The following is a 25,428-nucleotide window of genomic DNA, read 5'->3' on the forward strand; positions in this document are numbered from 1 at the left end:
CTTCAAATTATCTTCTCCACGAGGGAGAATGACTACCTATTCTGTATTACTAAAAAGTACAAATGCCAGCAACAGAAAAGACCATATCAACAGGCTTATTAAACGGATAAACTGAAGCATCTAACGTTATTTTTGTAATCTGGTCAGTTAATAGCCAGTCGCTACTTTCAAACTGGAAAAAACAAAAACCGAAACAAAAATGTGACTGACTCCCTCAAGACCAAAATATACCACTTTTTGCCTAGACGGCACTTTGAAATAGAGGGCAATACCATCATGTTTTACGCTTGCCTTTCTACTTTTTAATACAGGTGAACTGTTTCTCCTTAATAGAAAAGAATACCAAGTAAAGAACAAATAGCAGTTATGGAAAACAGTTTCAAAAACTGCAGGGGGCTAGAGAACAAAGGACTGAGTGTAGGGAGAGAGATAAGAGATTCCCGAGGTGTGGGGCAGAGCCCACGCATCTGAATTCCAAGAACAGGCGCTTTCTGACAGAGAATACCAGGAAATGACTTCACGTCTTTCCAGACTATCAACATGCTTCATTTTTCCCAGTAGGAGAACCCAGGGCCTGTTCCACGCCCACAGACGTTGGTCAGGCAAAGCGGCCGCAAGGCGTCTGGGCTAAACGCAACCAGGTCCCGCCCCCGGCCCTGTCTGGTCCAGCCAGGCACACATTGGCAAGCTTTTGCGCCTGCGCCCACCGGGCCGGCACCTGTAGGCTGAAGTCGCCCATGCGCTAGATGGGAACGTCGTTTCTTCTCCCCTACCCCTTTTCTGTGGGGCTATTTTAGGGAGAGACTGCTTCCGGGTCGAAGGGCTTGCTTCCGGAGAGCGGGAAGGGTAAAACGCGGTAGCTAAACTGGAGTCGACATTTATTCTGTGTGGAAAAGGCTTTAGCCATGGACAGGTCAGTTCTGATGATGGCAGCTGAACCCAAAGCCTTGCCCCTCTCGCCTGTTGGCGAAACGAAATAGGTGAAACTAGACTCCCAGAAGAAGCCAAGGAGGTCCCGGGTGCTTCCCCTAAGACTCCTTCCCCATGCCGGGAAATTTGGCTACAAATGGGGAAAGGCCGCTTGGCCTGCGTCGGGTGGGGTACGGATCATAATGGTCCCCTACATTCCCACTACGTTCTGCGATCTATTCGGCGCTTTGGGGCAGCAACACTGATCGCTCCTGGGGTGGGCGGGGTAGGTAGCCCGGCGTTCGAAATGCTAAGTGACCAGCCTGTGATCACAAAGCCAGTCAGTGAAGATACTGGGATCTCAGCTCAGACTTTCTGATTACAAGTGCTAGCATCAGATACTGAGTTCCCTCTGTGATCTGGGTACTGTGCTAGCCGCCTGCAACAAAGATCAGTTATTCAAGATCCTTCACCTCGGGGAATTAGTTGTGTAGTGGAGACAACCAAGCGGTATAAAGTGATAAGTGTTTGGGGGCGATTAAGTCTCCCTGTCACTCTATCAGAAAGACCTCTCAAAGACGGTAACTTTCTAGCTGGTCTTTGCATAATAATAGTACATTATTCGTACTCCAAACATTGAGTACCTACTATATGACTGCCATTGTTGGCTTTGAATATATATTATCAGTTTATTTAATCTTCAGAACAAGAGCAATCCTATGAGGATAGGTACTGTTATCCCTTTTTCATGTATAATACTGAGACTAAAAGAGGTTAAGGAATTTGCTGAAAGTTAGGAAGCTAATAAATACAAGAACCAAATTGCCAACCTGCCTCTGTGTGTCTCCAGCCTACCTGAGGCTCTTTGAGGAGTAATTAGTTGTTGACCAGGTGCCCAAGGGGGCAAATGTAGGTCTTTGTAAAAGAAACATATTCAAAGGTGCTAGTATATGAAAAACAAAAGTACATGTAGCTCAGTGGTCACATGCAGTATATGTTTAGAGTGATGTTTGTGGCTGAATAGAAGACTGAACGCCTAAACTGGGGTCACATTGTAAATATCATTTTAGGAAATTTGCACTTCTATAAACCAGAGAGAGCTATCTGTAGGTTTTTTGTTTGTTTTGTTTTTTAATTTTAATTATTAAACATTTAAAATTTTTTCTATGGGGTTGTTTCCCATACTTTCCTGCTGAAGGAATATCTGAAGGTTTTAAGTGGAGGAAAAGCATATTAGATTCTTGTCTTAAACACAGGCCTTTTAGTCCACACAATTTAGTTTCTAGACCTTTGAGTGAAACTGACAGAGTGTTGTGATGGGACAGGAGACCTCTTTGGTTGAAATAACTTGAAGGGTCATTTTGCTACAATTTACCAGAATTTTTTTACTTACTCTTCTATCTCACAAGCTCTGTTTGTTGTTGTGGTTGTATCTCACAAGCTCTGGTTGTTGTTGTTGTCTGGTGGTGGTTGTTGTCTGGTTGTTGTTGTTTGTTTTTTAATAGTACCCATGGTTTAAAGCATTTTGGATTCTGCAGAAAATCTTTGAAGAGAGAATTCCTGCAATTAGGTAACTTCTCAATCCAACCAGGGAAATAAGATTCACTTTTATGAAGCAATTACCTAAAACAGTGTTATAATATAGATTCCAAGTGTTGAAATAATTCTTTAGGAGAAAATAACATAGTGAGTACTAGAAAGTCAGAGAAATCTTTGTGCAGGTAACATTTGAGTAAGACTTTGAAGAATAAGCAGGATTTGGAGCCACGAGTGCATTCTCAGCAAAAGATCCAAGACTTGGCTACTGGAATGACCTATATCTTAACTTACTCAGGGTCCTTTACTCCAGCTGTGATGATAAAATTCTTTACAAATGCTATATTCTCGTTTCACTTATATAAGCTTGATTATACTACTTTAGGAGTGGCTTTGGAGATATATCATCCCCTGTAATCCGGGAGGCAGAGGTGACACGGACTGCACGGAAACAGAGTGCTCAAAAAAGAGTTTTAAGTATCCTTTGCGATTTAAGCATCATTATAAAAATTGTAACATGTTTGGAATCAGTGTTATAGAATTTTCTTTTTATAAGAGTATTAAATGTTAGCTATAATAAAATCCTGTAGAAATTTTTTTCACTCCACAGAGCTGTCATTAGGTAAATATAATGCAAAAATTTAATAAGATTATATTTCCTTAAAAATAAAGATATTTCTTACTGCTGACTATCATATTGTGGTTAGCTTCTGCTGAGATTTTTATTATTTGAAAACTGACTAAAAACATTTAGTTCAGTGTGTAGTTATCTAAGACTGACGTCTGAGAATTTAAATGGCAGAAGGAATGGGTTATTTACCCTTTGCATTGAAAAATGGTAGCCGTAAAATACCTTGTTCTTGAAAAATGTATTCACATAATTTGTATAGTAAAAAGATGGTTAATTCTCATTTTAATCTTTTCTACATGGAAAACTTTTCTTAACTCATTGTACAGTTCAGGCATCTCAAGATGAAAGTTTCGGTAATACTACACCAAGAAACCAGGTTATCCCTCGAACTCCTAGCTCATTTCGACAGCCTTGTAAGACTTTTTTGCTTTTAAAGCATTTAATAATAATGATAATTATAATAGCAACTAACATTTATTGTAACATGATAAGTATAGTATTTGGTTACAATATCAATAAACACTAATAATAATGATTGCAGTTATTATTTGTTTGAACTCTTGCCATGTACAAGGTACTGTACTTTCCATAAACACACAGTAACTATGACATAGGTATCGTTAGCTCTATTTTACCGAAACTGAACGCGAGACTTAGAGAAGTTAACTAATATAGGCAGTAAGTATGTAAATAGGCTGGATGCAGTGGCCCATGCCTATAATCTCAACACTTTGGGAGGCCAAGGTAGGCGGATCACTTAAGGCCAGGAGTTCAAGACTAGCTTGGCCAACATGTGAAACCCTGTCTCTACTAAAAATACAAAAATTAGCTGGCGTGGTGGCGCATGCCCATAATCCTAGCTACTCAGGAGGCTGAGGCAGGAGAATTGCTTGAACCCAGGAGGCAGAGGTTGCACTGAGCTGAGATTGTGCCACTGTACTCCAGCTGGGGTGACAGAACAAGACTAGTATGTAAATAGTGGAACTGGGATTCAAACAATGATCTGTTTACTCCAAAGTTTATGCCCACTGTACTACACTGCCTTGGTATGCCTTATAAAATTAAAATATGAAGAATCCATTGACTGATTAGTGGCTTTAACTGCTCAGTTAGGCTATAATGAAAGCATCTGCAATTGCAGTAAAATTTTTCCTGTTAGGCTCAGTAGTACTTACAGCTCAAATTTAGAAAAATAATTTAAATCCTTGTATCATGGAAATGTTAGCATTTAAAGTATTTATTTGGTTAGAGTACAGTAAAAATTTATTCTTCATTGTTTGTTTGCTTTGCTTTGATAATGAATGCTCACGCACTTTAGGTTCTTTCTACCAACCTTTTGTTTATAGTTACCCCAACAAGCCGAAGCTTACTAAGGCAGCCAGATATTTCCTGCATTCTTGGAACAGGAGGGAGGTCGCCCCGACTTACACAGTCTTCAGGGTTCTTCGGAAATCTCTCCATGGTATGTAGAAAAATAGGACTAAGAACTTTTGGGTCGAGTGTGGTGGCTCACACCTGTAATCTCAGCACCCCCTGAACTCCTGACCTCAAGTGATTCTCCCGCCTTGGCTTCCCAGAGGTCAGGAGTTTGAGACCAGCCTGGCTAGCATGATGAAACCCTGTCTCTACTAAAAACAAAAAAATTAGCTAGGAGTGGTGGCTTACGCCTGTAATCCCAGCTACTCGGGAGGCTGAGGTGTGAGAATTGCTTGAATCCAGGAGGCAGAGGTTGCAGTGACCTGTGATTGCAAAAGAAAAAAAAAAAAGAGAGAGAGAAAAGAAGTTCTCCCTTTTTATAAAAGTATAACATTTGATGTAAAAGCCTTTTAATGAATATTGAGTCAGAATCATCACAAAAGTAACTTTAGATTATATGGATTGAAATAATTAATTAGACATTAAAAAAACTGAAAACCTTATGCATCTGATATCACAGATGGAAACTGTGACACCAGCAACCTTTAAATGCAGATAAGATGTTTTAATCTGTCAGTTTGCTGACCAGAAGAAATACATGCTGTGGTTGGTTGCTGATGGCTATAAAATCTGATCCCTGTTTTGAAGCATACAAGAGTAGGAATCAGAGGGTAATAGATGCAGAGTATCATAAGGAAGAGATAAAATGTATTAAAGAGGATACAAGAGAAAATTGGAAAAGGTAGATGAGATACTCTTTAGGAATCACTATGGAACAGTATTGAAAATAGCAAAATAAATGTTATGTAAGCTGTGATTCAGAATGACTTCACCTAAGTATTAAAAATACACTATAGGCTGGGCGTGGTGGCTCATGCCTGTAATCCCAGCACTTTGGGAGGCCAAGGCGGGTGGATCACGACGTCAGGAGATCCAGACCATCCTGGCGAACAAAGTGAAACCCCGTCTCTACTAAAAATACAAAAAAATTAGCCGGGCGTGGTGGCAGGCGACTGTAGTCCCAGCTTCTCGGGAGGCTGAGGCAGGAGAATGGAGTGAACCCAGGAGGCGGTGGAGCTTGCAGTGAGCGGAGATCGCACCACTGCACTCAAGCCTGGGCGATAGACAGAGCAAGACTCTGTCTCAAAAAATAAATAAATAAATAAATACACTATAGTAGCCAGGCATGGTAGCTCACATCTGTAATCCCAGCATTTTGGGAGGCTGAGGCAGATGGATCACATGAGGCTGGGAGTTTGAGACCAGCCTGGCCAGCATGGTGAAACCCTGTCCCTACTAAAAATACAAAAATTAGCCAGGCATGGTAGCACGTGCCTGTAGTCCCAGCTACTTGGGAGGCTGAAGTGGGAGGATGGCTTAAGCCTGAGAGGCAAAGGTTGCATTGAGCTGTGATCGTGCCACTGCACTCCAGCCTGGGCAACAGATCCAGACCTTATCTCAAGAAAAAAAAAAAACCCACATACATACATATAATTTTTAGAAATCTTACTTGCTTTTAAAGTATCCACTCAGTGACAATAACTCCATCACTTTTCTCTATTTTTACTTTTTTGTTTTTTTTTTAAGGTTACCAATCTGGATGACAGTAACTGGGCAGCTGCATTTTCATCACAGCGTTCTGGACTCTTCACAAACACAGAGCCTCACAGTGTAACAGAAGATGTAACTATCAGTGCTGTTATGTTACGTGAGGATGATCCTGGAGAAGCTGGTAAAATGGCATTGAGCTTTGTAACGAGTAGCTTTTCACTAAGATCAAGGAAATCGTCTCTTCCTGTTTCTGAACATCATTATGTTTTTCTCTTTCTTTTTTTTTTTTCTTTTTTTTTGAGACGGAGTCTTGCTCAGTCGCCCAGGCTGGAGTGCGGTGGCGCGATCTCGCCTCGCTGCAAGCTCCGCCTCCCAGGTTCACGCCATTCTCCTGCCTCAGCCTCCCCAGCCTCCTGAGTAGCTGGGACTACAGGCGTCCGCCACCACACCCAGCTAATTTTTTTTTGTATTTTTAGTAGAGACGGAGTTTCACAGTGTTAGCCAGGATGGTCTCGATCTCCTGACCTCGTGATCCGCCCGTCTCGGCCTCCCAAAGTGCTGGGATTACAGGCGTGAGCCACCGTGCCCGTCTGTTTTTCTCTTTCTTTTCTTTCTGTCTTTTTTTCTTGAGACAGTAGCTTAAACAACAAATTTTTGTGTGTGTTTTTTGAGACAAGAATCTCACTCTGTTGCCGGGTGTGGTGGCTCATGCCTGTAATCCTATCACTTTGGGAGGCTGAGGTGGGCGGATCACGAGGTCAGGAGTTCAAGACCAGCCTGGCCAACATGGTGAAACCCCGTCTCCACTAAAAATACAAAAATTAGTTGGGTATCGTGGCGCACGCCTGTAATCCCAGCTACTGGAGAGGCTGAGGCAGGAGAATCACTTGAACCGGGAGGCGGAGGTCGCAGTGAACTGAGATTGTACCATTGCACTCCAACCTGGGCTACAGAACGAGACTCCATCTAAAAAAAAAACAAAAAACTCACTGTGTCACCCAGGCTACCTGCAGTGGCATAAGTATGGCTCCCTGCAGCCTTAACTTCCCAGGCTTAAGCAATTCTGCAGCCTCAGCCTCCTAAGTAGTTGGGACTGCAGGCATCTACCACCATGCCCAGCTAATTTTTTTTTTTTTTTTTTTTTGAGACAGAGTCTCACTGTGTCACCCAGGCTGGAGTGCAGTAATGGGATCTTGGTTCACTGCAACCTCCGCCTCCCAGGTTTAAGTGATTTAAGTGATTCTCCTGCCTCAGTCTCCTGAGTAGCTGGGATTATAGGCACATGCTACCACACCCGGCTATTTTTTGTATTTTTAGTAGAAATGGGGTTTCGCCATGTTGGCCAGACTGGTCTCAAACCCCTGACCATGGGTGATCCACCTCAGTCTCCTGCCTCAGTCTCCCGAGTAGCTGAGATTACAGGTGCCCACCACCACACCTGGCTAATTTTTGTATTTTTAGTAGAGAGAGGTTTCACCATGTTGGCCAGGCTGATCTCGAACTCTGACCTCGAGTGATCCGCCCTCCTCAGCCTCCCAAAGTGCTGGGATTACAGGCGTAAGCCACTGTGCCCAACCTAATTTTTTATTTCTTTGTAGAGACAGGGTCTCACTATGTTGCCCAGGCAGCTCTCAAACTCCTGGACACAAGTGATCCTACCACCTCAGCCTCTCAAAGTGCTGGGATTATAGGCAACAACAGAAATTTATTTCTCACAATTCTGGAGGCTAGATGTCTGAGGTAAAGGTCTTGGCAGGATTGGTTTTCTCTGAAGCCTCTTCTTTGGCTTACAGATGACTGTCTTCCTCCTGTGTCTTCACGTGGTCTGCTGTCTATAATATATTTTTCATTAAGCTAATTAGTTGTGGTTATGGCTACGGTGTTTGATACAGTATCACTAGAAGGTTGAGAACCTCACCTTAGTTCTCAATCAGAGCAACATCTTGCCATTTTATCTTTTAATGTAAATAGCAGCCAGTTAGACAAGTCTCATATTGTAATTTATTTCTTATTTGTGCTGTTGAAAGTGCATCTGTTAGGTCGGGCACGGTGGCTCAAGCCTGTAATCCCAGCACTTTGGAAGGCTGAGACGGGCGGATCACGAGGTCAGGAGATCGAGACCATCCTGGCTAACACGGTGAAACCCCATCTCTACTGAAAAATACAAAAAAAAAAAACACTAGCTGGGCGAGGTGGCAGGTGCCTGTAGTCCCAGCTACTCGGGAGGCTGAGGCAGGAGAATGGGGTGAACCCGGGAGGCGGAGCTTGCAGTGAGCCGAGATCTGGCCACTGCACTCCAGCCTGGGCGACAGCGCGAGACTCCGTCTCAAAAAAAAAAAAAAAAATAAAGTGCATCTCTTTCTTTAGGTTTAGTTCTTAATCTAACATTGTTGATGTGTTTTGTTTTGTCCTGGACCCTAATACGGTTATTTTTTTTCAGATAGTGTTATGACCACTGTACAAGCATTAACTCATGTAATCCTTATGGTGGTCCATTAAATAGGTACAATAATTATTCCCGTTTTAGAGAAAAGGAAACTACTGCTCAAGGTGGTTAAGTAACTTACCTCAAACCACCTGGCTAGGAAGTGGTGGTATCAGGATTTGAAACTAAGCAGTTTAGCTCCAGAGCCCTGCTCTTAACACTTTGGTAACTACTACTTTCTTGTAGTGTCTGTTAAAAATAGGTACTCATATTAAGTGACTCAAAATACTTTCTACTTAGGCCAAGTGCCTGTATTTTCCCAGAGTGGAACATGCCATTTAGTATGTATTATAACTTTCTCCACTACTTTGTAATGGTGTGCTTAAAATATAATTCAGGTATTTTAAAATCTGGCTCAATTTCTTAAGTAATTGTTTATAAAATAAGTAGTATATCTTTGAGATCTTAAAAGACCTTTACCAAAAGAAAAAAATAGATAAATTGGGCTACATCAAAATTTTAAACTTTTGTGCATGAAAGGATACAATCAGCAAAGTGAAAAGGCAATCCACAGAATGAGAGAAAATATTTGCACATCATATCTGATTAGGGGTTAATATACAAAATCTATGGAAAACTGCTACAACTCAACAACAAAAAAATCAACCCAATTTAAAAATGAGCAAAGAAATAGAATAGGCACAGGCTGGATGCAGTGGCTGATGCCTGTAATCCCAGCAATTTGGGAGGCTAAGGCGGGTGGATCACCTGAGGTTGGGAGTTCAAGACCAGCCTGACCAGCATGGAGAAACCCTGTCTCTACTAAAAATACAAAATTAGCCAGGCATGGTGGCGAATGCCTGTAATCCCAGCTACTCGAGAGGCTGAGGCAGGAGACTCGCTTGAGCCCAGGAGGTGGAGGTTGTGGTGAGCCAAGATCACACCATTGCACTCCAGCCTGGGCAACAAGAGCAAAACTTCGTCTCAAAAAATACATAAAGAAGGAAAGAAATAGAGTAGACACTTTTCTAAAGAAGATATACAAATGACCAATAAGCACATGAAAATATACTCAAATGTCACTAATCGTTAGGAAAATCCAAATCAGAACTACAGTGAGATACGAGATACTGCCTTACACCCATTAGTATGGCTACTAGAAAACAAACAACACAACAACAAAAACCCAGAAAATAACAAATATTGACAACAATGTGGAGAAATTCAAATCCTTGTGCACTATTGGTTGGAATGTAAAATAGTGCAGCTGCTATGGAAAACAGTATGGCAGTTCCTCAAAAAATTAAAAATACGATTACCATATGATCCAACAAACCTGCCTCTGGGTATATATCCAAAATACATATATATATCTGCTTTGAAAGCAGAGTCTCAGAGATAATTGTATATGCATGTTCATAGCATGATTCATAGTAGCCAGAAGGTGGAAGCAAGCCAAGTACCTGTTGATAGATGAATGGGGGGAACAAAATGTGATCTATACATGTAATGGAATATTATTCAGCCAAAAACAAAGGACATTCTGACACATGCTACAGCATGTATGAACCTTGAGAACATTATGCTAAGTGAAATAAGCCAATCACAAAAGGGCAATACTCTGTGGTTCCACTTACATGAGATATTTAGAAGAGTCAAAACGTGTAGAGACAAAGTAGACAGATGGTTGTCAGGGGCTGCAGTAAGTGGGGAGTGGGGAGTTAATGTTTATTAAGTACAGAGTTTCAGTTTTACAAGATGAAAATAGTTCTGTGGATACATAGTGGTGGTGGTAGCACAACAATGTGAATGTACTTACTGACGCTGAACTATACACTTAAAAATGATTAAGCCAGGGTTAGTGGTTCATGCCTTTAGTCCTACCACTTTGGGATGCTGAGACAGGAGGTAGCAAGACTCTCTCTACAGACTAATAACTAATAAACAATTAGCTGGGCATGGTGGCTGGTATATACCTATAGACCCAGCTACTGGGGAGGCTGAGGTGGGAGGATCGCTTGAACCTCGGAGTTTGAGGCTATAGTGAGCCATGATTGCGCCACTGTACTCCAGCCTAGGTGACGGAGCAAGAGCCCCCCTCTCTTAAAAAAAAAAAAGAAGAAAAATGATTAAGATAAATTTTATATTATATGTATCTTGCCAATTAAAAAAAATTTTAAGGCCAGGTGTGGTAATCCCAGCACTTTGGGAGGCCAACGTGGGCTGATAACAAGGTCAGGAAATGGAGACCATCCTGGCTAACACAGTGAAACCTCATCTCTACTAAAAATACAAAACATTGGCCAGGCGTGGTGGCATGCGCCTATAGTCCCAGCTACTCGGGAGGCTGAGGCAGGAGAATTGCTTGAACCTGGGAGGTGGAGGTTGCAGTGAGCTGAGATCATGCCACTGCATTCCAGCCTGGGTGATAGAATGAGACTGTCTCAAAAAAAAAAATTTTTTTTTTTAATATAGCAGTGAATTTATAAAAGACTTGTAGCTATTTCGATTTTCAAACAGGCTGGGTGCGGTGGCTCATACCTGTAATGCCAGCACTTTGGGAGGCTGAGGTGGGCAGATCACCTGAGATCAGGAGTTTGAGACCAGCCTGGCCGATATGATGAAACCCCATCTCTACTAAAAATACAAAAATTAGCCAGGCATGATGGTGCATGCCTGTAATCCCAGCTAATTGGGAGGCTGAGGCAGGAGGATCACTTGAACCTGGGAGGTGGAGGTTGCAGTGAGCTGAGACCATGCCATTGCATTCCACCCTGGACAACAAGAGTGAAACTCCATCTCAAAAAATAAATAAATAAACATAAATAAATTTTAAAACAAACAGAATTACCTAGAAGTATGTCACTTAACTTTTCTTTATTCCTTTTTTTTTTTTTTTGATGTATTCTAGCATCCATGAGTATGTTTTCTGATTTCCTGCAGTCTTTTCTGAAGCACTCTTCGAGTACAGTTTTTGATCTTGTGGAAGAGTATGAAAACATCTGTGGTAGTCAGGTAAGCTAATTTCAGTCCATCATTAGTCAAACTTCAGTATTTTTAGTTTTTATAAACAGCACGAATCTCCTAATTTTCATAGTGTTTAAGGGAGATGTCTTAGGGGAACAGTGGCAGGAATGGAGGGAAAGTCAACTAGAGCATCTCTACATTTTACATATTGAGGGCCCATATAAGATTCCTTTGGGAGAAAAAAGGATTCTGCTGCTTTACAAAAGGAAAATCCAGCCTGATGCAATGGCTCACACCTGTAATCCCAATGCTTTGGGAGGCCAAAGCAGAAGGATCACTTGAGCCCAGCAGTTCAAGACCAAGCTGGGCAACATGGGAAGGCCTTGTCTCTACAAGAAATACATTTGCCAAGCATGGCGCTATGTACCTGTGATTCTATCTACTTGGAAGGCTCAGTTGGGAGGATTGCCTGAGCCCGAGTTTGAGGGTACAGTGAGCTGTGATCACACCACTGCACTCCAGCCAGGGTGACAGAGTAGACCCTGTCTCAAGGAAAATCTAAAATATACAAGGAATATGTAGAACTCAACAATAAGAAGGGGGGTCGGGGGAGGGAGAGCATCAGGAAGAATAGCTAATGCAAGCTGGTTTTAATACCTAGTTGATGAGTTGACAGGTACAGCAAACCACCATGGCACACGTTTACCTATGTAACAAACCTGCACTTCCTGCACATTTATCCTGGAACTTAAACAAAATAAAACTCAACAATAAGAAAATGAACAATCTAGTTAAAAAATGAACAAAAGATGGGAACAGGTACCTCACCAAAGAAGATATACAGATGGCAAATAAGCATATGAAAAATGCATCCACCAGGTGCAGTGACTCATGCCTGTAATCCTAGCACTTTGGGAGGCTGAGATGGGCAGATCACTGCAGGTCAGGAGTTTTGAGACCAGCCTGGCCAACATGGTGAAGCCCTGTCTCTACTAAAATACAAAATTAGCCAGATGTGGTGGTGGGCACCTGTAATCCCAGCTATTTGGGAGCCTGAGGCAGGAGAATCACTTGAACTTGGGAGGTGGAAGTTGCAGTGAGCCAAGATTGAGCCACTGCACTCTAGCCTGGGCGACAAAGTGAGACTCCATTTCAAAAAAAAAAAAAAAAAGAAAAGATGCTTCACATCATATGTCATTAGAGAATTGCAAATTAAAATAGAGATACTACAACATACCTGTTAGAATGATGAAGATCCAGGCCAGTGCTGTGGCTTCCGCCAGTAATCCCAACACTTTGGGAGGCCGAGGCAGGAGGATCACTTGAGGCCAGGAGTTCAAGACCAGCCTGGGCAGCATAGCAAAACCCCATCTCTGCAAAAACAAACAAAAGAAGAAATAGAATGATGAAGATCCAAAGGACACCACCAAATGCTGGAGAGGATGTGGAGCAACGGGAACTATCATTCATTGCTGGTGGAAATGCAAACAGCTATAGCTACTTTGGAAGGCAGTCTGCAGTTTCATACAAAACTAAACATACTATTGTCATATGATCCAGCAAACTCCTTGATATTTACCCAGGTGAGTTGAAAACTGTGTACACAAAAACCTACACAGACGTTTATTAGTTTTATTCATAACAACTTGAAAGCAACCAAGATATCCTTCAGTAGGTGAATGAATAAACTGGTACATCTGAGCAGTGAAACATTATTCAGTGCTGAAAAGAAACTGGCTATCAAGCCATGAAAAAACATGGAGGAACCTTAAATGCATATAGCTAAGTGAAAGAAGCCAATTTGAAAAGGCTACGTATTATATGATTACAACTATATGACATTCTGGAAAAGGCAAAACTTGGAAACAGTGATAAGATCATCGGTTGCCAGGAGTTAGTGGGGAGGGAGCAATGAATAGGTAGAACACAAGATTTTTAAGGCATTGAAACTACTCTTTATGCTATAATGGGAGACACATGTCAGTATACATTTGTCGTAATTCATGGAATGTACACCACCAAGAATGAATCCTAATGTAAACTATGGACTTCGGGGGATAATGATGTATCAATATAGGTTCCTCAGTTGTAACAGATGTACCATTCTATTGTTAGATATTGATGGTGAGGGAGGCTGTGATTGTGTGGAGGAAGAGATATTTGGGTACTCTGCTTTCTGCCCCATTTTGCTGTGCCTCTAAAACTAGGCCAGGTGCAGTGGCTCACACCTGTAATCTCAGCACTTTGGGAGGCCGAGTTAGGTGGATTACCTGAGGTCAGGAGTTCATCACCAGTCTGGCCAACATGGTGAAACCCCATCTGTACTAAAAATACAAAAAAATTAGTCAAGTGTGGTGGTGGGCACCTGTAATCCCAGTTACTCGGGAAGCTGAGGTGGGAGAATCGCTTGAACCTGGGAGGCGGAGGTTGCAGTGAGCTGAGATTCTGCCACTGCACTCCAGCCTAGGCAACAGAGTGAGACTCCTCCGTCTCAAAAAAAATAAAATAAAACTACACTAAAGAAGTCTGTTTTTAGAAAGAGGAAAGACTTCAAGAAAATACTGCATTCAGTAATAATTGAAATAATAGTAATAGACAACTTTTTATCATTTCATGTTTTCATAATTGACCTCTGAATTGTTCTATTATAAATGCAGTAGCTTCACTAAATAACAAAAGCAATAATGATCACTTAGTGGATCACTGGAGTCAGGATTCCAACTGAGAATGTAATGAATGAAGTGCAGATAACACTTTTATGAAGTACTAGTCTTAAAGACAGTAGTAACATTACTTTGTAAATACTTATTAAGGGGTGGGAAAACCCATTGTGGTGTTCTGAATGAGAGTAATCTTGTTCCTTAATTCCCTTGATAAGATAATGAGGTACTGTTAATAACCTTTGAGAATGGTTTTCTTTACCCTGGGTCATTAAACCTCCTGGTGAACAATTGTGTGTGTGTTTCTAGGGGGACCATTCATGCCTTTTCACATGTGCCTCAGTCCTGAAAAGGTGTTTTTGTTTTTGTTTTTCTCCCCAGACAGAGTCTCGCTCTGTTGCCCTGGCTGGAGTACAGTGGCAGGATCTCTGCTCACTGCAACCTTTGCCTCCTGGGTTCAAGTGATTCTCCTGCCTTAGCCTCCTGAGTAACTGGGATTACAGGCACGCACCACTACGCCTGGCTAATTTTTTATATTTTTAGTAGAGATGGGGTTTCACCATGTTGGCCAGGCTGGTCTCGAACTTCTGACCTCAAGCAGTCCACCTGCCTCGGCCTCCCAAAGTGCTAGGATTACAAGTGTGAGTCACTGTGCCCAGCCTCTGAAAAGGTTTAAGACCACTATTTTGGAATGAGGAAGGACTTTGGTGAAGTTTTGTTTAGAAATGATAATGTTTTTGGTGCCTATCTTAGGAAAATATCTTTCTTGATTAGTTACCTGATACAAATTTTTCAAACATAATTTTAAAATAACTTTTAAAATTTCAATTGCTAAAATGTTGGCTTATGTTATGATTTTTTCAGGTATAGGTTTGATTTAAGTTATCCTCTGGGTAGATATACAGGGAGAAAAAAATATCCCATCACTGCCACTGTTGGATCTGAAATCAAGAGTATGTTAGACATATATATACTCAGATAAACACACCTTGTTCCAAATTAGATCCATTTCTAGTGGAAACATCACATTACATTTAATTTAAAAAGACACAATAGAGAAGGCAATTTTATAATATACACTTATTAAATACAATTATTTTAGCACTTTGTTCAAATACAAACTTATCTGTGACTCAAAATTGTAGAAAATTAACCTCTTTACGTCTGTGTTTTTTATTCAGGTGAATATACTGAGTAAAATAGTGAGTCGAGCAACACCTGGACTTCAAAAATTTTCAAAAACAGCCAGTATGCTCTGGCTTCTTCAACAGGAGATGGTCACATGGAGGCTGCTGGCTTCTTTGTATAGGTAATGGCGTCTACAATTCTTAAGTGAAATAAACATAAGGTAATAAACCAAAAGGCAGATTAATTTAAAAGTTAGGGTAGGTCGTGCTTGGAAATAGGTTTTACTATTTTTGATGCTTATCATTTCTAATACCTTAGTTGTCAAGAGTGAGTTATGAGGGAAGAGGAAGATATCAGATCATAAAGCTGGTAGTTACCAAAATTGGATGTGTGTAAAGACTGAAGGAAAGTACTAAAAATAGTGCAATACTTAGGCTAAATTAAGAAAAGAGCTGAAAGTTAGACTTCATGTAATATGGAAGTTTGAAAGAAGTTAACCAAATTTTCTAGAAGACAAAGATTATACCATGTACATATCCTTGAATCTAGGAATTTTATGCCTAGAAATTTAACCTAAGGAAATAATGAGAAATATATATAACCACATATGAATAAAACTTTTAAATCTCAAAAAATTAAAAACTACTACTAAGGAATTGGTTAAATGAATTACAGCAGCTCTGTTACAACCAGAATAACTTGCAGCCATTTTAAATTACCACTTGTGGGCTGGGCGCGGTGGCTCAGGCCTGTAATCCCAGCACTTTGGGAGGCCAAGGCGGGTGGATCACTTGAGGTCAGGAGTTCAAAACCAGCCTGGCCAACATAGTAGAACCCTGTCTCTACTAAAAATATGAAAATTAGCCAGGCATGGTGGTGGGCACCTATAATCCCAGCTACTTGGGAGGCTGAGGCAGGAGAATCACTTGAACCTTGGAGGCAGAGGTTGTGAGCCGAGATTGTGCTACTGCACTCCAGCCTGGGTGACACAGTGAGATTCCATCTCAAAAAAAATAATAATTTAAATAAATAAATTACCATTTGTGTATATTCATTGACATGGAAAGATATTCATGACATATTGTTATATGAAAACGGAATTTCATATTAATATATAAATGATGTCCCCTCCGCCATTTTTTGTTTTTGTTTTTGAAAAAGAGTCTCACTCTGTCGCTCAGATTGGAGTGCAGTGGCACAACGTTGGCTCAGTGCAGCCTCCGCCTCTGAGGTTCAAGTGATTCTCCTGCCTCAGCCTCCTGAGTAGCTGGCATTACAGATGCTGGCCACCATGCCTAGCTAATTTTTGTATTTTTATTTTATTTTTATTTTTGAGATGGAGTCTCGTTCAGTTGCCCAGGCTGGAGTGCGGTGGTGTGATCTTGGCTCACTGCAACCTCTGCCTCCCAGGTTTAAGTGATTCTCCTGTCTTGGCCTCCCGAGTAGCTGGGATTAGATGCGCATGCCAACACGCCCAGCTAATTTTTGTATTTTTAGTAGAGACAGGGTTTTGCCATGTTGGCCAGGCTGGTCTCAAACTCCTGACCTCAAGTGATCCACCCACCTTGGCCTCCCAAAGTGCTAGAATTACAGATGTGAGCCACCGTACCTGGCCTAATTTTTATATTTTTAGTAGAGACAGTATTTCACTATGTTGGCCAGGCTGGTCTCGAACACCTGACCTCAGGTGATCCATCTGCCTCGGCCTCCCAAAGTGCTGAGATTACAAGCATGACCCACTGTGCCCTGCCTAATTTTTGTATTTTTAGTAGAGACGGGGTTTCACTCTGTTGTTGGCCAGGATGGTCTCAAACTCCTGACCTCAAATGATCTGCCTGTCTCAGCCTCCCAAAGTGCTGGGATTACAGATATGAGCCACTGTGCCTGGCATGTTGTCCTATTTTTGTTTACAAAAATACAGGTATACATATTTGAAAAAATAAATAATAAAAAAATTTTTAAAAGAAGTTAGCCAGAGTTTCCTTCTGTCAGATGCTCAGTGGTGAATTCATTATATTCGTGTGAAATAAGGCTTTTTTATTTTGTGTTGTTTTTCCCCAGAGACAGAATACAGTCTGCATTAGAAGAGGAAAGTGTACTTGCAGTTACTGTAAGTTTTATATTAATTTTTTCCTTTATAAATACATAAAAATTAAAATGCTACTAATAGGATTTTTTTTTTTTTTTGAGATGGAGTTTCGCTCTTGTTGCCCAAGCTGGAGTGCAATGGTGCGATCTCGGCTCACTGCAACCTCCACCTCCCGGGTTCGAGTGATTCTCCTGCCTCAGCTTCCTGAGTAGCTGGGATTACAGGCGTGCCCCATCACACCCAGTTAATTTTTTGTATTTTTAATAGAAAATGGGGTTTCATCATGTTGGCCAAGCTGGTCTCAAACTCCTGACCTCAGGTGATCCACCCACCTCGGCCTCCCAAAGTGGTGGGATTACAGGCATGAGCCACTGTGCCCAGCCAGGATTTATTTTCAACCTTCCATGCTGAGTTTCTTCATTTTAAAGATTTTACAAGTAAATAAAAGGTTCAGTCTCATAAAATAATCAAATACTGATTTATATTAGAGAGTTAAAGGTAAAAGTCCCTTTTTATCCCACTGACTAATGTAACAGTTTTGGTATATATCCTACCAGACATTTTTCTATGCATCTTTATGGATACATACATATATACAAACATACACGCACATATTTGTATACACACACGTATTTGTTTTTTAACATAATATGATTGATTTCATTTATACATTATACTGAGAGGTTTTTTTTTTTTTTTTTTTTTTTTGAAATGGAGTTTCACTCTCACCCAGACTGGAGTGATCATGCCTCACTATAACCTCCGCCTTCCGGGTTCAAGCAATTCTTGTGCCTCAGCTTCCCAAGTAGCTGGGACTACAGGCTTGTGCTACCACGCCTTGCTAATTTTTGTATTTTTAGTAGAGATGAGGTTTCACCATATTGACCAGGCTAGTCTCTATCTCCTGACCTCGTGATCTGCCCCCTCAGCCTCCCACAGTGCTGGGATTACAGGTGTGAGCCACTGTACCCGGCTTATACTGAGAGTTTTAAAATTAATATTTGTTAGATTTTTTAAAATTCATCTAGGTTTTACCATATTTTTTCATACTATGTCAGAGTATAAATGTACTGTAATTTTTTGAGATATTCAGCTGCATATTTAGGTTGTTACTAGTATTCTTACTGTAGCCATTAATAATGCAGTAAATAGTTTGGTATAGAGGCACATGCCTGTGGTCCCAGCAACTTGTCAGGCTAAGCTCAGAGGATCACTTGAGCCCAGGAGTTCAAGGCTACAGTGAGCTATGATCACACCACTGCACTCTAGCCTGGGCAACAGAGTGAGATCCCATCTCTAAAAAAAAAAAAATGCAGTGAATGTTTTTCTTCATACATATGTATGTGCGTGAAAGTCTGGACAAGTAAACACCATCCTTTTGCCCTTAGGATTCAATGCTGTCTTCTACAGCCTCCAGGCCTGGGATCCTGAAAGGACCTTGGGTGGTAAAACTGGACTTGGCTGGATTGAGGGTTTGGGGAAGAAACATGCAAATAGCCTCAGATGATTTTTAAATGCAGCAAATAACGTTTCTGGATAAGACTTGTTTCCAAAATAACCAGCTATATCTGTTTTGAAAAAATATGTACACATATATGCCCATTAAACCACCAAGACCAGATGCCTTTTTGGGGTTTAACTTCTTTATATTTTCTGATTTTTAAAAGTAATTTTTTTTTTTTTAAGAGATACGATCTTGCTCTGTTGCCCAGGCTGGAGTGCAGTGGCGTGATCTCAGCTCACTCCAACCTCTGCCTCCTGGGTTCAAGCGATTCTCGTGCCTCAGCTTCCCTAGTAACTGGGATTACAGGCATGCATCACCACACCCAGCTAATTTTTGTACTTTTAGTAGAGACAGGGTTTTAACTATGTTGTCCAGGCGGTCTTGAACTCCTAGCTTCAAGTGATCCACCTGTCTTGGCCTACCAAAGTGCTGGGATTACAGACGTGAGCCACCATGCCTTGCCCAGAAGTAATTCATATTTGAAGCAAGTATATATAATTTAAAAAGATAATGTATATTTATAATAAATATTTTATGTGTATCTGTTAGACTGCTTTTTTTTTTCTTTTGTTTCTTTTTCTTTTTTGGGGGGTGGCCAGCACGGCGGGGACATGGTCTCACTTTGTCTCCCAGGCCAGAGTGCAGTGGCATGATCATAGTTCACTGCAGCCTCGAACTCTCGTGCTCAAGTGGGCCTCCTGCCTCAGCCTCCCAAGTAGCTAGGACTACAGGTGTGTACCACCATGCCTGGCTAATTTCTTTTTTATATTTTATAGAGATGGGGGGTCTTACTCTGTTGACCAGGCTGGTCTCAAACTCCAAGGCTACTTTTTCACTTAAAATATTTTTTAATATCTTTCCAATCTTTTAATTTGTTTGTCCCACAAATACTTCATTCCAATAAAGTAACATGCACATCTAGGAAGACTGTCATATTTGGCTATTTATTGAGCTCACTTACTAGTTTTAATAGGTTTCCTCTGATTTTCCAGGCAATTCTGTTATCTACAGGTAGTGATGACTTTGACTATTTTTCCATACTTATTGCTAACTTAATTCTTTTCCTGGTTTTATTATGTTAGCTAGAATTTTCAAAGCAAAGTTGAATAATAATGAACTCTTACTCTTCATCTTCTGGATTTTAAAGGGAGTATCTCAATTTACAGTTAAGTATAGTCAGCCTTCCTTATATGTGGGTTCCACATCTATGAATTTAACCAACCACAGATCAAAAGTATTCTTTAAAAAAAAAAATAGGCCGGGCGCGGTGGCTCAAGCCTGTAATCCCAGCACTTTGGGAGGCCGAGACGGGTGGATCACGAGGTCAGATCGAGACCATCCTGGCTAACACAGTGAAACCCCATCTCTACTAAAAAATACAAAAAAAAAAACTAGCCGGGCGAGGTGGCGGGCGCCTGTAGTCCCAGCTACTCAGGAGGCTGAGGCAGGAGAATGGCGTAAACCCGGGAGGTGGAGCTTGCAGTGAGCTGAGATCCGGCCACTGCACCCCAGCCTGGGCGACAGAGCAAGACTCCGTCTCAAAAAAAATAAATAAATAAATAAATAAATAAAAATAAAAAAAAAATAAAGAATCACCAAGAAGCGGCTTCTCTGCTCCTTCTTGAATCTCCGCCTGGCTCAGCCTGCCTGCCTTCACTCCTGCCCCCACCATGTCCATCAGGGTGACCCAGAAGTCCTACAAGCTGTCCACCTCTGGCCCCTGGGACTTCAGTAGCCGTTCCTACATGAGTGGGCCCGGTGCCCACATCAGCTCCTCAAGCTTCTCCCAAGTGGGCAGCAGCAGCTTCCGGGGTGGCCTGGGTAGAGGCTTTGGCAGGGCCAGCGGTATGGGAGGCATTACTGCTGTCACAGTCAACCGGAGCCTGTTGAGCCCCCTTAACCTGGAGGTGGACCCCAACATCCAAGCAGTGTGCACCCAGGTAAAGGAGCAGATCAAGACCCTCAACAACAAGTTTGCCTCCTTCATCAACAAGGTACAGTTCCTGGAGCAGCAGAACAAGATGCTGGAGACCAAGTGGGGGCCCCTGCAGCAGCAGCAGGTGGCTCGGAGCAACATGGACAACATGTTCGAGAGCTACATCAACAACCTTCTGCTGGCAGCTGGACACTCTGGGCCAAGAGAAGCTGAAGCTGGAGGTGGAGCTTGATAACATGCAGGGGCTGGTGGAGGACTTCAAGAACAAGTACGAGGATGAGATCAAAAAGTGTACAGAGATGGAGAATGAATTTTTCCTCATCAAGAAGGATGTGGATGAAGCTTACAAGAACACGGTAGAGCTGTAGTCTCGCCTGGAAGGGCTAACTGAAGAGATCAACTTTGTCAGGCTACTGTATGAAGAGATTAGGGAGCTGCAGTCCCAGATCTCGGACACATCTGTGGTGCTATCCATTGACTGGTGTCCGAGTCCTCTGACGTCCTGACCAAGTGAACAGCCGCGACAGCCTCTCCTAGCCTAACCCTTCTGCAGCTGCCCCAGAGAGGCTGCTGTGCAGAGGAGCACAGGGAACAGGAGACCCACCTGAGGCTCAGCCCTAGCCCTCTGCCCACCCATGGGGGGAGTTTACTGCCTGGGGTTACCCCCGTTGCCCATGCCTACAGCTATAAAACAATTCAATTTTTTTTTTTTTCCCAAAATAAAACCTCAGCTAGCTCTGCCAACTGTCAAAAAAAAAAAAGAAAGAGTCCAGGTATGGAGGCTCATGCCAGTAATCCCAACACTTTGGGAGGCCAATGTAGAAGGCTCACTTTAGCCTAGAGTTCAAGAGGAGCCTGGGCAAGATAGCAAGACCCTGTCTCTGCAAAAAGTGACGAACTTAGCTGGGCATGGTGGTGCACACCTAGTCCCAGCTACATGTGAGGCTGATATGGGAGGATCGCTTGTGCCTAAGAGGTCAAAAATGTAGTGAGCTGTAATTGTGCTACTGCACTCCAGCCTGGGTGACAGAGCGTGACCCTGTCTCAAAAAAAAGATCATTGGGTTTGTACTGAATATGTGCAGATGTTTTTAATCTTTATTCCATAAGTGATACAACAACTATTTACATATATAGCATTTACTTTATATCAGATATTAGATATACATAATCTAGAGATGATTTTGTTGTTGTTTTTGTTCATTATTTTTTTATCACAGCCAGGTCCAATAGAGATGATTTAAAATATACTACAGCATTTTGGCTGGATGAGGTGGCTCATGCATGCAGTCCCAGCACTTTTGGAGGCCGAGGCGGGTAGATTGCTTGAGGCCAGTAGTTTGAGATCAGCCTGGCTAACATGGTAAAACCCATCTCTACTAAAAATACAAAAATTACCCAGATGTGGTGGCAGGCACCTGTAATCCCATCTTCTTGGGAGGCTGAGATATGAGAATCGCGTGAGCCCAGGAGGCAGAGGTTGCAATGAGTTGAGATCAGGCCCATTGCACTCCAGCCTGGGTGACAGAGTAAGACACTGTCTCAAAAAATAAATAATTAAATAAAATATACTACAATATTTTATATAAGGGACTTGAACATCCACAGATTTTGGTATCCACAAGGGGTCCTCCTGGAACCAATCCCCCATGGATACCAAGGGATGACTATATGTTTACTAGAGGTTTCAGTTAGTCTACTTCTAACTTACGAAGATATATATATTTTTTCACATCAAAATGACAAGGTAAAATTTATGAGGATATTTTTATGAAATATTCTGGTACCTGTTAAGAAGTCCATGTAGCTTTTCTCCTTTAACCCATGGATAAAATGGATTAATTAATTTGACCCATTCTTGAACTGCTCACAATATATTATCCTTTTAATATACTGCTTAGTATTACTTGCTAATATTGCATTAAATTGTCTTTTAAAGTTGGTTATAAGAGCCTTGAATTGCTCTTAGCTTTTATTATCAACTTCTGTATAGACTATAAAGAATGTTAAAGTTTTTAAATGTTTAGTTTCTAGCATGTGACATGGCTGTATTCAGCCCTTTATTACAGTTTTTTTTTGTTTTTTGGTTTTTTTTTGAGATGGAGTCTCGCTCTGTCACCCAGGCTGGAGTGCAATGGCGTGATCTCAGCTCACTGCAACCTCCGCCTCCTAGGTTCAAGTGATTCTCGTGCCTTAGCCTCCGAGTAGCTGGGATTACAGGCTTGCATCACCATGCCCAGCTAATTTTTGTATTTTCAGTAGAGATGGGGATTCACCATTTTGGCCAAACTGGTCTCGAACTCCTGACCTCAAGTGATCCGCCCACCTCAGCCTCCCAAAGTGCTGGGATTACAGGTGTGAACCACCATGCCTGGCCTATTAAAGTTTTTTGTTTGTTTTATTTTGTGTTTATTTTTCCCCAAAACACCATCTCTGGGAAAATGGAATTTTAAATTTCAAGTGTAAAGAATCAAAATACCGGGCAAGAGCAGCTACAATTGATGTAGCAGTTTGGAATTTATACAATAGATACTTTTCAATGATGAATATACAGATTTACTATGTGGTAAAATGTTTATGTATAAATGATTAACTGTACTTGTTTCTTACTGGCTTTTTATCTTTCTGTTAAAAAAATATTTCTTACAGCATCTTCTTTTTGTTCTGTTTATCCTTTAAATATTTTTCATAATAGCCTCTTAATGCCAGTGAAAAAACAGTTGTGGAAGCGTTATTTCAGAGGGATTCACTTGTTCGACAAAGTCAGGTATGACTAGAATGTTAAAATTTTTTTTATGAAACTTGGAGAAAAGGTTAATGACATACAAAGTACTGAAGTTTTTTTTTAACTTAAAACTTTTCTGAATTTTTTTCTACTTGATCTTTTTATTTGCAATTAAAAGGAATTAGAAACCTTATTCTTTGATTTTTAAGTAATAGCCCTAGTATTTTCAGGAATAGCCTGTTATAAACGATTATTCCTGTAGAAAATTTTATTCTTTTGCCATAATATTTATTTATCTTAAAAAAGTAAAAATAGTGTTTGGAAAAATTGTTACTTGGAATTTTTAAAATCAGAAACTTCACGCCTGTAATCCCAGCACTTTGGGAGGCCGAGGTGGGTGGATCACGAGGTCAGGAGATTGAGACCATCCTGGCTAACATAGTGAAACCCTGTCTCTACTAAAAATACAAAAAAAACTAGCCGGGCTTGGTGGCGGACACCTGTAGTCCCAGCTGCTCGGGAGGCTGAGGCAGGAGAATGGCGTGAACCCAGAAGGCGGAGCTTGCAGTGAGCCTATATCATGCCACTGCACTCCAGCCTGGGCAACAGAGCAAGACTCTGTCTCAAAAAAAAAAAAAAATCTGACACTGTTTGAATTAAGGGTAGTAGTGCCACTACAAATAAAACACGAATAGATTTGGTAGTTAACACTATTTTTTTCTTTCTTTCTTAGCTGGTGGTAGATTGGTTAGAGAGTATTGCTAAAGATGAAATTGGAGAATTTTCTGATAATATTGAGTTTTATGCAAAATCAGTATATTGGTAAGTTACCAAACTTTTATTCTTGAGGTCACTCAATGTTGATATTGTTCATTCATCTTTCAATAAGTATTACTCAGTTTTTACTTTGTTCAGTGTGAGCAAAACAAATAAAGTCTTCACCTTTATGGAATTTATAATTGTTTAAGAGAGTTAGATAGCTAATTTGCAAATATACAGTTGGCTCTCTGTATTTGTGGGTTTCACATCCATGGATTGAACAAACCGCAGATCAGAAATAATTGGAATAAAACAAGCCGGACGTGGTGGCTCACGCCTGTAATCCCAGCACTTTGGGAGGCTGAGGCAGGTGGATCACGAGGTCAGGAGATCAGGACCATCCTGGCTAACGCGGTGAAACCCCGTCTCTACTAAAAATACAAAAAATTAGCCGGGGCGTGGTGGCAGGTGCCTGTAATCCCAGCTACTTGGGAGGCTGAGGCAGGAGAATGGCATGAACCCGGGAGGCGGAGCTTGCAGTGAGCCGAGATCGCACCACTGCACTCCAGCCAAAAAAAAAAAAAAAAAAGAATTAGAGTTAATGGATAGATAGGACAGGGAGTCCTACTTTAAATTGAAGAGGTGGCCAGAGAAGGCTTTTCTAAGTTAGTAAGAAACTTTTAAGAAATAAAGGCGGCAAGCCATGCAAAAATCTGGGGGATAACTATTCTGAGCAGGAAAACAAACTGTAATGACCCAGAGAACATAAAGTGTTGGCAAAAAGAAGCCAGTGGGAACACAGCAAGGAAAAGAATGGTAGAAAACAAAATTGGAGGAAGCCAGATATAGGGCTTTTACAGGCAGGCCAGTGTGACTATTCTGGACTTTATTCTAAATGTGATGGAAAACCTTGAGAATAGAAGAATGACATGGTCCAATTTATGTTTTCAAACAATCACCTGCCTGCTTTTTTCTTAGTAAGATTATTGAACATATCAGAAGATGATCTTCTGTCAAGAAGATCACTTCTGTCCTGTTTTTAGCTACTTGTGTGGGTTTGTTTTGTTTTGTCTTGCTTTTGCTTACACTCTTCAGTACTTCTAAATTATTATAGACCCTTGAAGCTAGAAAGCTCCCCTAAGTTAAAGGGACAGTTTATTGTAAGACTTGCAAAAGATTTTTAAAAGGTCAGA

At 41.2% G+C, this 25,428-nt stretch overlaps 1 protein-coding gene and 1 pseudogene across 2 annotated transcripts in view; both read left to right on the forward strand.

The window, feature by feature from the left end:
* Positions 1 to 817: 817 nt before the first annotated feature.
* The window catches only part of NUP107 (nucleoporin 107), a 56,181-nt gene continuing 31,570 nt past the window's right edge, over positions 818 to 25,428 (forward strand). Inside the window, exons 1-10 of one of the 2 annotated variants that reach the window (XM_015152173.3) lie at positions 818 to 913; positions 2,831 to 2,922; positions 3,403 to 3,489; positions 4,395 to 4,538; positions 6,080 to 6,224; positions 11,380 to 11,483; positions 15,277 to 15,404; positions 17,285 to 17,333; positions 23,447 to 23,518; positions 24,210 to 24,298. In XM_015152173.3, coding sequence (XP_015007659.1) covers positions 3,418 to 3,489; positions 4,395 to 4,538; positions 6,080 to 6,224; positions 11,380 to 11,483; positions 15,277 to 15,404; positions 17,285 to 17,333; positions 23,447 to 23,518; positions 24,210 to 24,298 — 803 coding nt within the window. In that variant the 5' untranslated portion in view covers positions 818 to 913; positions 2,831 to 2,922; positions 3,403 to 3,417. 2 annotated transcript variants of the gene reach the window in all.
* Positions 20,384 to 21,396, forward strand: LOC114670889 (keratin, type II cytoskeletal 8 pseudogene; annotated as a pseudogene).

This window comes from Macaca mulatta, chromosome 11 (assembly GCF_049350105.2).
Source record: "Macaca mulatta isolate MMU2019108-1 chromosome 11, T2T-MMU8v2.0, whole genome shotgun sequence".
NCBI lineage: Eukaryota > Metazoa > Chordata > Mammalia > Primates > Cercopithecidae > Macaca > Macaca mulatta.